At 36.9% G+C, this 15,772-nt stretch overlaps 1 protein-coding gene across 1 annotated transcript in view; it reads right to left on the bottom strand.

Moving 5' to 3' along the window:
* Nucleotides 1-12,970, bottom strand: part of col22a1 (collagen, type XXII, alpha 1) — a 73,188-nt gene extending 60,218 nt beyond the window's left edge. The window contains exons 1-3 of the mRNA XM_008421352.3: nt 11,503-12,970; nt 5,940-6,082; nt 5,279-5,845 (exon numbers count right to left, since the gene is read on the bottom strand). Coding sequence (XP_008419574.2) covers nt 5,279-5,845; nt 5,940-6,030 — 658 coding nt within the window. The 5' untranslated portion in view covers nt 6,031-6,082; nt 11,503-12,970. The remainder of the gene's footprint in view (nt 1-5,278; nt 5,846-5,939; nt 6,083-11,502) is intronic.
* Nucleotides 12,971-15,772: the final 2,802 nt, after the last annotated feature.

Genomic DNA, 15,772 nt, shown 5'->3' with positions numbered 1-15,772 from the left:
AAGGAACACAGCAGACAGGTTAGACCAAAGTGGGTTAATTATGCCTGAAATGTGCATACGACTGCTGACTCAGCATTGGCCCAAAACTGCTGGTTTATTTTTAGCCTGAGTGGACCGTATTGATTGGAGAATTTGAAAACTCCCATATGAACGACTGCATATGGGTTGAAAACAAAAACACTTTTCAGACTTTTAGTAATTGAAAAAAAAAAAGACTTTCCCTCTAATGTCAAACTATGCTCTACCGATTGGATGGAATCTATCACATGAAATCCCAATAAAATAAACTGTAATGGGACAAAGGGGTGTAAATACTTTTGCAGGTGATGTAAGAGTAGGTGTTCACACACTAATGGTAAACATATGTCTTTATATTTAAGATTAAATTTTAGTTTTTTGTTGTTGTTGTTGTTTCTTTTGAAGACAGCCACCTAAAAAATTCCCAAATGCTAAAACTCCAATCAGTCCATACTGTGGCCTGGTGCCATTTGCGACCCTTGGAATGTTTCTGTGTGGCCCTTGTTCACACTTCAGAAAACAGCACAGATTTATTTCACCAGGCTGTCAATCGAGACACACGATCAACAGTCTTTGATTTGTTTGATTAAAACAAAGTGACATTTTCTTTGATAAATAGAGGCAAATAAATTCACATTTTTCAGCAAAGTTTACTTTGCTGAAAGTAAACTTTGAAGTTTGCTTTGCAGCAAAGTTTACTTTGCTGAAAAGTAAACTTAATCAGCAACACAAACGATTCATCTTTTAATACTAACATTTTTTCAGATTTTATTTTAATTTGATAGCACGTAGCAACACTGACATCCAGTAACTTTTACTTGATAGTAGAATCAGGCACACCTATAAAGTAAACAAATAAGAACTTAAAAAATAGTGACTTATTGCATGTTCTTGTAGCCTAGAAGACTAAAACTAAGATTAAAACCCATCTAAAATGATTTAAAGCTACTTTCTGTATAGAAATCAGACGGGTATACATAATTCAATAAATTTTTTTTCACCAATTTCGTTATAATCCATGTAACTTATTGCATGGTTCTATAATGACAATAAAGATTGTTATCATTTTTATTATTAATTCATATTTTGTGCATTTAGTTTATTCTTACAACAGAATTGTTTTTGCACTTTTTATAACAAAAGAAACATAATTTTTCAAAAAGTTTGGACACCCCAGCTGTTGTAACTGCTGTCAGACTGTTTAGCTAGGAATGATGTAAGCGCTAGGAGTGGTGTGCGAGCTGAAAAGAGCTGGTGCAGACACACTGCCCTCTCTCGCTCAGTTTCCTGTTTGATGTCCAGACACAGACCTGGTTGAAGAAAAGGGCAGCTGTGTCGGTGAGGGATGTGGGGGTGAATGGGGTGTGGTGGGTTCCACTTCCACACTGGAAACAGCCAGTTTCATATTTCCACACACTTATATTTCAGCAGCGACAGTGACAGGGAAAGGAAACACCTTTGGGTTAAGTTGTTTTGGGCAGGAGAGGTCCTTTTATTGGAGTAGAGTCACCGGCCTCAGTACAGCAGCATTCACCGAGAGGCAATGTTTGAGTTTAATGCACAGAATTGTTCATTTAGAGATGGCATCTAGGATAGAACATGCAATTAGAATATGTAGATTTCATTTTTTTTCCAAAGTGCCATCAAAAACAAACAAACATGCAAATAAAAATACAGCATAGAGCACGCCACACCAAAGTAATGCAGGAAGTATGACACACTGGCCTTTGCTTGTTCATCAACAAGGCTTTGAAGATATTTATGGTATTTATGGTAAGCCAATATTTGTGTGTAACCATTAACCATTAAATATCCTATATGACTCTATGCTAAATATGCCACCAGACACCAGACACTATAAGCATAGATGAAAGATGCACCATTTATGTTTACATTTTAATAAATGAATAGGTTTGTTGCAATAAGCAATTAATCTTATTATAAATTAAAATGAGCTCAATTTCCATTCTGGCTCCGTTTTATTTATTGTTGCAGATTTTATTTTATTTCCTTTGTATTGATTTTGATTGCTGTCTTTTATTTTGGATATTTAAAATATCTTCCAGTTACAGTGTGGCAAGTTCTACACAAAATTAAAGTTTATTAGTCTTTCATAATAACTTGCATCATTATGCCTTTATCATTACATTGTTTAACAATGCTACCAAAATGACAGTCGCATTAATTTCTGGGACAATTTATCAGCCAGCAAAATTTGTTATTCTGTTATGCTAGTTACAAAGACTGTGCATAAGGAGTGGTCCGACTCATTGATGATTTTATTTATTATTATTTACCATCTTATTCCCAGTGAATGCCTTCATATGTATGAGGATCATCTGCAGAGATCATATCTGGTGGGCCATCTGGACCAAAACAGCCTGGGCCAGATTTCTGTCACGGTCCATACCCATCTCAATCTAACGTGGTTCCAACGTCTAAATGAAATTCTTCTTTCCACTATTAATAGCTGAACAACTCGTGTTTGCTCCCTTGACCACAAGTCATAAATATTCTCTGCGGCTGAGCTGAAACACTCCAGCTTTCCTGCTGTTACAACCATCTGCAAAATATGTGCCATGAAAACCTGCAATTTTCTGAAATCACAGCTCTAAAAAATCTGTGTGTCATAAAAAGCTCTGGAGGTTGATTCTGAGGACAAGTTGGCTTGTTGTTTTTTTGCGGCGTACAAAAGCTAAGAGGGTGCCCGACGCTAAAACCCGAGCAGCTAGTTTATCTGTTTGGCATCTGAATTTCTAAAAGTTACTTTACAACATTTGGTGTTATAAAGTAACACCAAATGGAGATGCCGCTGTATTCAAGTCAAAATGTCACGTCTACGTGAAGTTTTCTAAGCGATAATGGAAGACCTACCAAAGAATATGTGTTTATAATGCCAGCGCCAGCAGGTAGACCAAGAATGGCCATGCTCTGGATATAGTGACGTGCGTCACACTTCCTTAAAGATGATGTTGCTTGCACAGCTCTGAATCTTAAAATGCTAAATAACAGAGCAACTCCCTGCAGCTGTGGTTCTGAAGGTATAATTTGGGGACACGAGTGCGAGTTATATTTGAAGCAATGTAAAACCTGCCTTTGCCTTACCATTACCGTCCTACAGCCAATATTTTCCTTTCTCTTTTTGCTGCCGCAGGTTTTCGATAAGCTTCTAATTATTTGTGCCCTTTGATCGTTTCATCTAAAAACTCTCATAATGTGAGCTTTTGTCACTGAAGGTCACACTTCCAAACTTACCAGCTTAAGACCTCAAATTCTCTAAGGAGTCACTGGAGGATAAACAGTGTCTGTTTTTTAAAGGTGAATACATTTCACATCTATCCGAGTATTGGGCGCCGGGCCAACGTGAAACATTAGAGCTGTAATTTTCTGGGTGAAAATAACTGGCACTGCCCAGTGAGCCACTCGCACTGACCACGGATGTACGTGGAGGTCCACTTGCAGCAATTTTTTTAAATGGACAAAAAAAAAAAGTAAGCTTTTTTTTTTTTCCACTAAATGCAGCCTATGGTTATTTCAAGATTTTCTACATCGCATTCTTCAAAATATACAACCTACATTTCTCATTGAAAAGAGAAAACGTACTGACTCAACGCAAACCTGTAGGAGTGTAAAAACCAGTAAATATGTTTTAAGAAGTAATTCTTTGCAGGGAAGTTTTTTTATACATATACCTAGTCAAAATGAACAATGTATTGTCCTTCTTGTTTGTGGTCTTGGAGTTGTTAATTTCTTCCCATTTAGTCTTAATTTAGCAATAAGCTAACAGAATGAGGTAAAAAAATTTCAACAAAAGTAGGTTTGTACCAATTAAAACAACACTAATAAACCATCTCTGAAACCACTGTAACTTTTGAATAACAATATTCAAAGAGAAGTTAGTTATTTACAACAAATAAGGAAAAGATTAGGATTCTTGACGTGAGGTTCTGGTAGAAGGTTATAAGTAATTTATTTTAGCACCAGTAAATAACTCTTGGGGGATTCATGTAATTTATATCCAGAGTAGCTGGTTCTGTAGGCTAGCTAACAGCTAGCTTGAGAAAAATCAGCAATGCTGTTTCCACCAGTACAAAACAATTCAATCTACACGACATCACAGTGGTAGCAAAGTTACTTGTATTTACATAGAAAATAAATCATAAATTACACAGGAAATGTAAGTAGGAGCAAGTGTGACAAAAATGGATTTCATATGTCAAAAACACAAAACAGAACTCGAAAAGAGTTTCAACGAGTTTACAAGTTCAAAGAACTAATTTTACAGGAAGATCATTGGTGCAACACTCTACAAACCACTATAACCCTTTTTTCTCCACACAGATAAAAATCTACATCTTCAAAAATAAAGATGATTGTAAAATACATCACTTGCCAGAGAAAGCAAAGTACAAAATTAATGCACTCCTTTTGACATTTCTTGGTTCATTTTTCACTTAAGATAGGTCAGTGGCGAATATTATAGCATTATTATAAAATCAAACAAAAATTTGAGTTTAGTGCAAAGTCTGGGACTACCGTTAGCGTGACCCGACCAGGTACTCTGACTTTCCTATCCAGTCTGAGTGGGTTTTAAAGCTAAGCTGCTGAAATAAAAATAGTAGCTACACGTCGCCTCTCAGCAACCAACAATAAAAAAATTAGGCCATGCCTTTAAGTCGTGAAACAAAAAAAAATATGGAAAAGGAACTTAAAGAAATTCCTTGCTCCATTATACAGATGAGACAACTATTAAGCTGTTAGAGAGTGCATTTTTAACCCCAAATTAGGTGATTTATGAGAGTGTGTGAACTACTTTCTAAGCCTGTGTGCATGTGTTGAAAGAATTTTCTCAGTACAATAGTGGAAAAACCGCTGCGGTTTTAAGAGGAGAGGCTTTCCAGTGCTGAACGCCTCTGCTCTGAGGCAGCAGTCAAGAAGGCAGCGACACCACAGATATGTCTTGTTAGGAAACTATTATTTAAACTCTTTTTTAAAGAGTCTTCCATCACAGGCTTCGTGTTAAGACCAAAAGTTGATAACACCGGGTGCCTGAGCAACTCTCTGTAGTTGGGGTGGGGTTTCGTGGTTAGGGTCGCTCCTGCGCAGTGGTTAAAGGTTAAAATAAGGTGACCAGTTGAATAAATGCAACGTTTAGCTTGAGGTTGACTCTCCATTGTGGGTTTTTTTTTTCTTCCAGAAAGAGGCCATGCAGCAGACAGGGTTCGCAATGTGTTTAAAAATAGTCTGATGGGTGACTTACTTTCGCACAGCCTCCTCCTCAGCCTGCCTCGGATTTTATCAATGGCGTTGAAGTCGGTCACGTGAAAGACGTGGGCATTCTTGGGCTCTGCCGCGATTTCCTCCAGCTCTTCCTTCAGAGCCTCCCCGATGCCCACGGCGAACATTCGGATGCCAGCTTTGGCGGCTGCCTTGGAAGGTTCCAGAACGTAATCCTGACTTCGGCCGTCAGTTAGCAAGATGGCCACCTTCTGAATGCCGTGCTCAGCTGGCCTCGCGCCGTTCCGCTCCGTGAAGATGTTCGTGGTGGTATAGCTGATAGCGTCCCCGGTCATGGTGTTTCCCCCTAGGTAGCGTATGTTACGGGCAGCTCGCTTCACGTCTTCCAGGGTCCTATATCGCCCCAGGTTAAACTCCTGGGTCGGCCTGTCACTGTAGCGAACCACTGCCACTCTCGTCTTGTCGGGCGCTACGTCGAAAGACTCTACCAAGTTCGCTACCCATTGCCTAATTTTCTCAAAATTTTCCTTTCCCACACTGGATGAGGTATCCAGAATAAACGCCAAGTCGTAGTGGACATTCTTACAACCTGCAACAGACAAAAACATGGGGATTCAGTTAACGTGTAGTTGGGACAGATTAAACTTCCTGTGGGTATGAATATTTCATGCTGATGGTTTTACCTGCCCTTTGTGCATCCACTCCTTCCCCTGAAAGAGTCAAGGCCAGGACAAAGCAGACCAGGGTGATCCTAAATCCCAGTCGGAATTCCATGTGGGCCTTTGTCTTGGGTCTGTTTCGTTCAGCTTATTACCACCATTAAGCTCTGGAGAGATCAGTGGAGACATCAGGCAATACAGCACATCCTCAAAGTATTGACAGTATTGCTTCACGTTTCCCTCTTTCTGTTATGTTACAGCTCTATTCTAAATTATATTAATCTCTTTTCTTAAGAACTGTGTATTTTTTTTGTGACAATGTTTTTTTTTTAATTTTGCAATGGCATGTCTCATCAGTCCACAGGACTTTTTCCGAAAAGTGTTGGGGATCATCAAGATGTCTCGGTAAATGTCACTTTGCTAAATTTGAAGATACAGCCTTGGAACTCTATTAAGGATGCAATTTTCCTCTTCTTGTTGAACACTGACTTTGATTGAGGCAAATGATGCCTGTAGTGCTTTTGATGTTTCTCTGTGATCTTTTATAATCTCCTGGGTACTTTATTTAAAATTCCTTATGAAGTAAATTTGGTACACTGTGCAATGATGGGAAGGGTCATTACTGTTCCATGTTTGGATGATGATGTTACAGTGGTTTCCTTGAATCGTAAAGCTTTAGATATGACTTGGTAACCCTTTCTATAATTCTTGGTGACTGTTTTTCATCTTTTTCATCTGTTGCTGAATGTCTTTAGATCAGGGGGGTGATATGTTGTTACTTTTTGACTTTTTTTTGCCTACTTCGTCTTGGCAAACAGGTTTGATTTGAGTGATAGGACTCAAGTTTCTAAAATATATGGGTAATCACAGTTGAGTGAGTGAATCTAACTTTGAAGCTTGACCTTTAGGAGAAATCTGTCAAAGGACAAATGCTTCAAAGCATAAAACTTCCTGTGTAGATGGAAGATTGTTGTGAATTAAAAACTTTCTGTCGCCATTGCATTCACATCCCAACTATAACACAAGCCTTGCAGAAAACCAATTTAAAATTGTATTAGCATTGTATTAAAGACACTTACACTCCTGGCTTCATCTCATGGCAAACCTTTCCTCCAGCCCCGTATATCTCTGGTATGAAGCTTGGCAGGAAATGTTCTTCATTCTCCGAACATGATAATTGAAAGCTAAGGCTGAAATAAACATCTCTTTGGAGGAGCAAGTGAACTCTCCATCCAGAGAAAATTGGACTGACTGAGGATGGTTGAAACCTGATGCCAAACTATGTCTTTCTATCCACCCACAAGACTAAAAAAGAAGAATGCGAGCTTTGCTGATGTTGCATGATCAAGTTATTTTTAATACCCAGACAAAAACATCTATTGGACGATGAGAGTTAACCTGGTCCCTTTTTGGTCATAAATTTGATTTTTTCTTTTTATTGGGTTGGTTGTTGTGTCTTAATGACACTGACAGAATCCCAACATCTCAATTCTCGACTGTAGTCCATAATTTGTAGCGCTTGCTGTTGCTGGAGGTCTAACATGTGACTGACTCTAGCCTAAACATGGGCTCATCCTGACAGGAAGACTGTCTAGTTGTGGGGGGTTGTCCGGGGGAAGCTTTGGAAAGTTTTGAGTTATTGGTCAAGTTGGAAAGAAGTAGTCCCAGATGAGCTGAAAAGCTTTTTACCATCTTCCACCTTGTTTCAGTACAGTAAGATATTTCCACTGAACACATTGTTCGTTCATTTATTTTCCAGAGGAAACACGCAACCAAAACTATCTGCTTGCCACTGGAAAGAAAAATGAAGAAAATATTTATTCTGTTGTTCCTTAGTACGACGCTGGTGGACTTAAAGATGCTACTGAATGAAGCCACCTTAACATTATGGGTTGGAAGACACTTTTCATGTCATAATAAGAAAATTTCTCATCTTGACAAGCTTTATATCTCACTAACACGAGAGTTTCTCGTCGTAACGACTCATTAAAACATTAAAACTCATTAAAACAAAAGGTTTTCCAGAGTGATATTTCATTAAACCAACCAACATTAAATAAAAAAGGTCATAACAGTGAAACAGAAACATCTTGAGGGTGTTGTCTTCAAAATAAAAATTTAAAAAATGAAGTGAGAAGGTAGTCAGAGGGGCACCCTCTATGACTTATTAAGAAGCCAAAATCTGAAAACTCATTTCCCCACTGAATCATCTGGTTATGACGAGGAACTCTCGTTTTAATAAGACACAGCTCCTGTATTTATTTTCTAGCTCTGACAGTTAAACATAGAGAACCTGATGGTGTAAGGCTTTAGTGGTAACCATTCAATGGAGGCTGCCATAGAAGGGATTCCACAAGATCCACCTCTAGTGTACTTTAGTCTCCTTAGGTTTGATAGACTTGTGCACTAAGTCTGTGTTGGGGTGCATCTTGTCACTTTTAAAAAGATCTCCACCTGCTGGTCACATTACTTTCAATGTTTGTATTAATTTCACAAAGATGATTGATGATTGTTTCTTATCCTGCTAGCAACATTTTAACCTCTATCAAGCACGTACGTTGAGTTTTATAGTGAACTTGATATTTGGTGTTTTTAATTTCCAAAACTTCTCAAAGAACTAAACTAAGTGTCTTTTAACAGTGGTGTGGATTTGTATTTGTCCCCATGCATAAATGCTGATAGAAGCTGAAACTAGTTGCAATTTTAGCTGCAGGCCTTTTGATTTAGCTTCTCCCAGCTTATATTAGAGGGAGAACATCTCTGAACATTTTCAAGTCTTTCTTCTTTATCAAATTTAGGTGTGGACTTCAGGCCATTTTAACACATAAATATGATTTAATGTAAGACATTACATTGAAGCTCTGGCTGGATGTTGAGAATTGTCCTGTTTGAAGGCGAACGTCCACTCCAGTTTCAAGTCTCTGAGATTTTTTCCATATATTTAGCTCCATTAATTTTTGTCATAAACATCTCCCATGCAGTGTTAACTTTGACAGAGCACAACGTTTTCAGCATATTTTTGCCTAAATTTCTAGCTATTTTAGTCCTTCTAATTTAGATTTAATGTAGTTTAGTTGTCTAATTTTAGGTTGTTTACTGTCAACGTATTTGGCTAAAATGTGACTTTTTGAAGGTCACATTTATCTGGATTTTTTCTTTTGGTGAAGCTTAAAAAATCATAATGCTATTTTTTTATTTGGATTTTTTTTTTTTTTTTTTTACGAATATTAGATATAAATTATTACAATTCATTTTGTCTACTGTTAGATTTGGTTAGGTTTCATCTCCATTGTTAGTTGAGAAAAAATTTCTATCATTTTTGGCAAAACAGTTTTAGTTCTTTGGTGTGTTTTTGTTCTCTTTTTCTTTTTACATAAACATAAAATTTCATTTCTGTCTCATCTGACCAGTGTACGTATGTCTCGTGTGCCCTGCATTTTCACGAACGACTGAAATTCTTGCGAATTATGGTTTTCTTTGTACTGTCTCTTTCTTTTGCAGTTCTTCCATGAAGGCCAGATTTGTTGTGTGGACAAGGAGTAGCTGTTTGTTCCTCTGTGCTTAAATTACACACAGGTAACAGATTAGGTGACCAGGCAATTTGTTTCACAGGGTTTTAGTCAGAGCTACCAGAGAAATGAGGATTTAAAGCAAATGTATGCCACACTTTTCAGATATAACACCCAATTTTCAACTTTGTATTAGTTTACAACATACACTGGAAACAAGAGGTTCAACGGTTTTGTGGGGACGATGTGACAAAATGTCAAAAGGGCCACAATTCTGTTTTACTAGCACTACGCTAATGCTCCAAGGTTATAAAAGACCACAGAATTAGGTAGATTGGAGTATTAAGCAAAATGGGGTATAGAGGGAGATGGGGTTGGGGGATTGCCATAGTACCCTACTGTTTATGACTGTGCCTGTGTTAGAAGGTGGAATAGTGAGGGCATTATGAACTTTTGGGAAAGCGAAGGCGTTCAGCCTCCAGATACTAATTTTCTTATCTGATTCCACTTAGGGTTATTTCTGTTTCTTGCCTTCCCTGTTGCTATTTATGAGCAGATTAGGTATGTGAGCTGAACTGCTCCAAACTTCCCAAGTTAGGGTGAATGTTGAAATCTGGAAAATAAACTTTGGCCAGATGTCAGTAAAGAAGAAGGAGAAGAAAATGCAGCATTCATGCTTTCCACCATGCTGCCCTCCACATGCTCTCTGGGAAAATTGATCTTTCTTTTTTGCTTGTTTTTTTTTTTTTAGATAAAGTTTACAAATCAAAGCTTTATGTTAAAGAATCTGGAAATAATAGGTATAAGTGCGTGTGTGTGTGGAAGTGAGGTTTATGTATTTCTAGAACTGGTAACTCAAATTTTCAAATGAAGCTGATCAAATGTATTCCAGGGCTTTAAAAGTGTTGAAATAACCCTTTAAACAGAAATCTCTAATCCAATTCAGACTTTAGCATCACAATAAAGGCTTTAGTCTTCAGCCACGTTTTCTTACGCTCTGTCTGTTTAGACATGTTAAGAAGCAAAAGACATTTTGTTTTGATTTTTATGTTTTTGAGTTCCCATGCCCCCTTTGATATGACACTCTGGGCAGAGAGCCATATCACTCACATCATAACCTGCTATGGTTCTAATACAGAACCTCGCACTAGCAGATTTACTCAGAAGGAAGTTGAATGTTTTGGGTTTTATTTATTAGAGTGATGAATATGCATGCATGCCACACTTTATAGATTTTTGAGGGGTTTTTTTCTATATGTATACACTAATATATATTGTTCTCATAAAATCCACACTGACCTGAAATTAAATTATACTACATTATATATGGTAGGGTTGCAGCGTCACAAATAACAGTAGCAGTAATTAGCTCTTTAGCGCAACTGTTGGGCTTTGTATGACTCTGTCCTCCCACATTTATAGAACTCCATTTAAAACACGACCTCTGGCTCTTCCACTGGAGTTATTCTCCATTTTTATGTGCAGATAAACCATGTGAGGTGACTGCTGCTGCTGCTGCTTCAATCAGCATGTGAACCTGAGTCCAGTTTTCTCAAAAAAAAAAAAAAAGAAGAGAAAAAAACCCTGCAGGTCTGTGTCATCAGGCCGTTTTCCAGTTCCTCCCTCAGCGGCAGACCTGAGACCTGCAGCTTAGATTTCTATAACAGAAGCACTGTGTTCATCATTCCTCAGATGTGAGAAACAAAACTTTCTGGAGTTTTTTTTGTTTTTCTAATGCCACACTCCAAGGACAAAGAATGTCAATATAAGTTTACTTTTGAAGCAGTTTTAAAGTCACAGGAGCTGCAAAATAACATAAAATGGCTAGGAGACAACAATTAAAAAAAGATTTATCCCACTGTTAAACATTAAAAAAATGTCATAGTTTTGTAGAAGAACAAAACAGTATCATACTGTCACTTTCCTAAAATAATGCCCCAGTCATTGTTTTTTACCTTTGCAAAATCACCTTTTTTTTGCAAAACATGATTTATCCAAAAAAAAAAACATACATTTTGACAACTATTGACTTATGCCATCATTTTAGGAAGGTGAAAATATGTCTTTTTTTTTCTTACCTGGCCGGTGAGTCAGTCTCACTGAAAGAGTCTTTCTCTCTTTCTCTCACCCTCTCTCTCTCTCTCTTTCTCTCACCCTCTCTCTGTCTGCCTCCAGCGCTCACACTCTGGATCAGCACGGCGGGAGCATCATTATAAGGTGATAATAATCCAAAAACAGGTTCCCCCTCCTGGCAGGCACCGCAAATCAAGATGAGCCCCGTTCCTTTTCCCGGGTCGCCGGACCAGTGCACAGAGTTGTGAAGTAGTGTTTGGTAGGTGATCTCCAGCAACCTTTCAGATGGCTGGTCGGAGTGGGAGGGAACAGCAGGAGGTGGGGGGGAGAAAGAAAGTGTAGGGTTTCACTTGGGAGACGAGGTTTCTTCTGCTGTTCTCCACCGCCTGTGGCCTGCTCATGAAAAAAAAAAAAAAACAGGCTGAGAGGCACAGCCAAATATAGAGCCAACTTTTAGGATATTTTTGTCGTTTTTTTCTCTCTCTCTTTCTTTCTGCCCAGCCAAAGACGAGGTGCAGCATCTCGGTAACAGCCTCTTGGTGTCCAGCCCCTGCCACTGTGATGGCCATAGAGGAGCCACCCTGGGTCTGGTGGTGGGCCGAGCCGCTTTGGTTTCTGCCTGGCCACACGCTTGTGGAGACGGGTTTTATTTAGACTGAGTAAAATAATTACAGAACGCTCCTGCTTGTACCTTTGTGTTGGACGCACCAGTTCAGACGCTCTTCTGTTGTGCCTTCATTCCAGTCGGATCGAGGCCAGTTGATTTGTAAAGCACATTTTGTCAAATGCCATCTTCAAAAATCATGAAGAACTAAACCAATCAATGTTCTAGTTGTCATTAATGACAGGCAGCTCTGAATAGATGGGATTTTAGCTTCAAGAAGTGTTTCAACTGTTTTGCAGTTTTCTTGAAGTTTGTTCCAGATACGTGGAGCATAGAAAATTACTATATCATCACCTTCCTAATGTAATGCTCAAAATCACTTTTCACAAAATATGTCTTAGACCATAATTTCAAGAAGATGTTGATATAGTATAAAATTATATATTGCAAGATTGTACATTTTTTCTCTTTTGCACACATCATGTGATACAACTGCAGTGAACCATCTTTTTAGCATGTTTGTTGAAGCTATCACTATGTCATGACAATATGAGATAAATAATCTGTGGGGGAACAAAGGATCTACTCTGCCTTCTCCCAAAGCTAACTAGAAACAACCAATCAGAGCCAGGAGGTGGGTCTTAGCGCCATCAGTCATCCTCAGTGTGGTGCTGGTCATTATCCCACCTTTCTCTCCGATATGTTGCAGCTTCTTTTTGATAGTAGAGCCTAGCGTGAAGGCTAATGCTAGTTAACATGGCCATCGCTGACAGCAGATAAACAGTTTTTCTGTAATGGCAAGTTGTTTCTCCTTCATTTGCACATTTAGGAGCGAGTACAGGAGATGATTGAAATCCCTAGTGTGTCACCTTTGTTGTTTTTTGAAATCATAGTTTAGAATGTCTCACTTTTGTTGTTTTTTGACATCATAGTTTAGTGTGTGTCACCATTGTTGTTTTTTGAAATCATAGTTTAGTGGGTGTCATTTTTGTTGTTTTTTGAAATCATTGTTTAGTATGTGACATTTTGGTTGTTTTTTGACATCATAGTTTTGTGTGTGTCACTTTTGTTGTTTTTTGAAATCATAGTTTAGTGTGTGTCACTTTTGTTGTTTTTTGACATCATAGTTTAGTGGGTGACACCATTGTTGTTTTTTGAAATCATAGTTTAGTGGGTGTCATTTTTGTTGTTTTTTGAAATCATTGTTTAGTATGTGACATTTTGGTTGTTTTTTGACATCATAGTTTTGTGTGTGTCACTTTTGTTGTTTTTTGAAATCATAGTTTAGTGTGTGTCACTTTTGTTGTTTTTTGACATCATAGTTTAGAATGTCTCACCTTGGTTGTTTTTTGACATCATAGTTTAGTGTGTGTCACTTTTGTTGTTTTTTGAAATCATAGTTTAGTGGGTGACATTTTGGTTGTTTTTTGACATCATAGTTTAGAATGTCTCGCTTTGGTTGTTTTTTGACATCATAGTTTAGTGTGTGTCACTTTTGTTGTTTTTTGAAATCATAGTTTAGTGGGTGACATTTTGGTTGTTTTTTGACATCATAGTTTTGTGTGTGTCACTTTTGTTGTTTTTTGAAATCATAGTTTAGTGTGTGTCACTTTTGTTGTTTTTTGACATCATAGTTTAGTGTGTGTCACTTTTGTTGTTTTTTGAAATCATAGTTTAGAATGTCTCACTTTGGTTGTTTAATGACATCATAGTTTAGTGTGTGTCACTTTTGTTTTTTGACATCATAGTTTAGTGTGTGTCACTTTTGTTGTTTTTTGAAATCATAGTTTAGTGGGTGACATTTTGGTTGTTTTTTGAGATCATGGCTTAGAATATCTTACTTGATTGTTTTTTGAAATCATAGTTTAGAATGTCTCACTTTGGTTGTTTAATGACATTATAGTTTAGTGTGTGTCACTTTTGTTGTTTTTTGACATCATAGTTTAGTGTGTGTCACTTTTGTTGTTTTTTTAAATCATAGTTTAGAATGTCTCACCTTGGTTGTTTTTTGACGTCATAGTTTAGTGTGTGTCACTTTTGTTGTTTTTTGAAATCATAGTTTAGTGGGTGACATTTTGGTTGTTTTTTCACATCATAGTTTAGAATGTCTCGCTTTGGTTGTTTTTTGACATCATAGTTTAGAATGTCTCGCTTTGGTTGTTTTTTGACATCATAGTTTAGTGTGTGTCACTTTTGTTGTTTTTTGAAATCATAGTTTAGTGGGTGACATTTTGGTTGTTTTTTGACATCATAGTTTAGAATGTCTCGCTTTGGTTGTTTTTTGACATCATAGTTTAGTGTGTGTCACTTTTGTTGTTTTTTGAAATCATAGTTTAGTGGGTGACATTTTTGTTGTTTTTTGAAATCATTGTTTAGTATGTGACATTTTGGTTGTTTTTTGAAATCATAGTTTTGTGTGTGTCACTTTTGTTGTTTTTTGAAATCATAGTTTAGTGTGTGTCACTTTTGTTGTTTTTTGACATCATAGTTTAGTGTGTGTCACTTTTGTTGTTTTTTGACATCATAGTTTAGAATGTCTCACTTTGGTTGTTTTTTGACATCATAGTTTAGTGTGTGTCACTTTTGTTGTTTTTTGAAATCATAGTTTAGAATGTCTCACTTTGGTTGTTTAATGACATCATAGTTTAGTGTGTGTCACTTTTGTTTTTTGACATCATAGTTTAGTGTGTGTCACTTTTGTTGTTTTTTGAAATCATAGTTTAGTGTGTGTCATTTTGGTTGTTTTTTGAGATCATGGCTTAGAATATCTTACTTGATTGTTTTTTGAAATCATAGTTTAGAATGTCTCACTTTGGTTGTTTAATGACATTATAGTTTAGTGTGTGTCACTTTTGTTGTTTTTTGACATCATAGTTTTGTGTGTGTCACTTTTGTTGTTTTTTGAAATCATAGTTTAGTGTGTGTCATTTTGGTTGTTTTTTGAGATCATGGCTTAGAATGTCTCACTTTGGTTGTTTAATGACATCATAGTTTAGTGTGTGTCACTTTTGTTGTTTTTTGACATCATAGTTTAGTGTGTGTCACTTTTGTTGTTTTTTGAAATCATAGTTTAGAATGTCTCACTTTGGTTGTTTTTTGACATCATAGTTTAGTGTGTGTCACTTTTGTTGTTTTTTGACATCATAGTTTAGTATGTGTCATTTTGGTTGTTTTTTGAGATCATGGCTTAGAATATCTTACTTTGGTTGTTTTTTGACATCATAGTTTAGTGTGTTTCACTTTTTTTGTTTTTTGACATCATAGTTTAGTGTGTGTCACTTTTGTTGTTTTTTGAAATCATAGTTTAGAATGTCTCACTTTGGTTGGTTAATGACATCATTGTTTAGTGTGTGTCACTTTTGTTGTTTTTTGACATCATAGTTTAGTGTGTTTCACTTTTGTTGTTTTTTGACATCATAGTTTAGTGTGTGTCACTTTTGTTGTTTTTTGAAATCATAGTTTAGTGTGTGTCACTTTTGTTGGTTTTTGAAATCATAGTTTAGAATGTCTCACTTTGGTTGGTTAATGACATCATTGTTTAGTGTGTGTCACTTTTGTTGTTTTTTGACATCATAGTTTAGTATGTGTCATTTTGGTTGTTTTTTGAGATCATGGCTTAGAATATCTTACTTTTTTTGTTTTTTGACATCATAGTTTAGTGTGTGTCACTT

Source organism: Poecilia reticulata, chromosome 11 (genome assembly GCF_904066995.2).
Source record: "Poecilia reticulata chromosome 11, P_reticulata-male-v2, whole genome shotgun sequence".
Taxonomy (NCBI): domain Eukaryota; kingdom Metazoa; phylum Chordata; class Actinopteri; order Cyprinodontiformes; family Poeciliidae; genus Poecilia; species Poecilia reticulata.
This window is presented reverse-complemented; position numbering and strand designations above follow the sequence as displayed.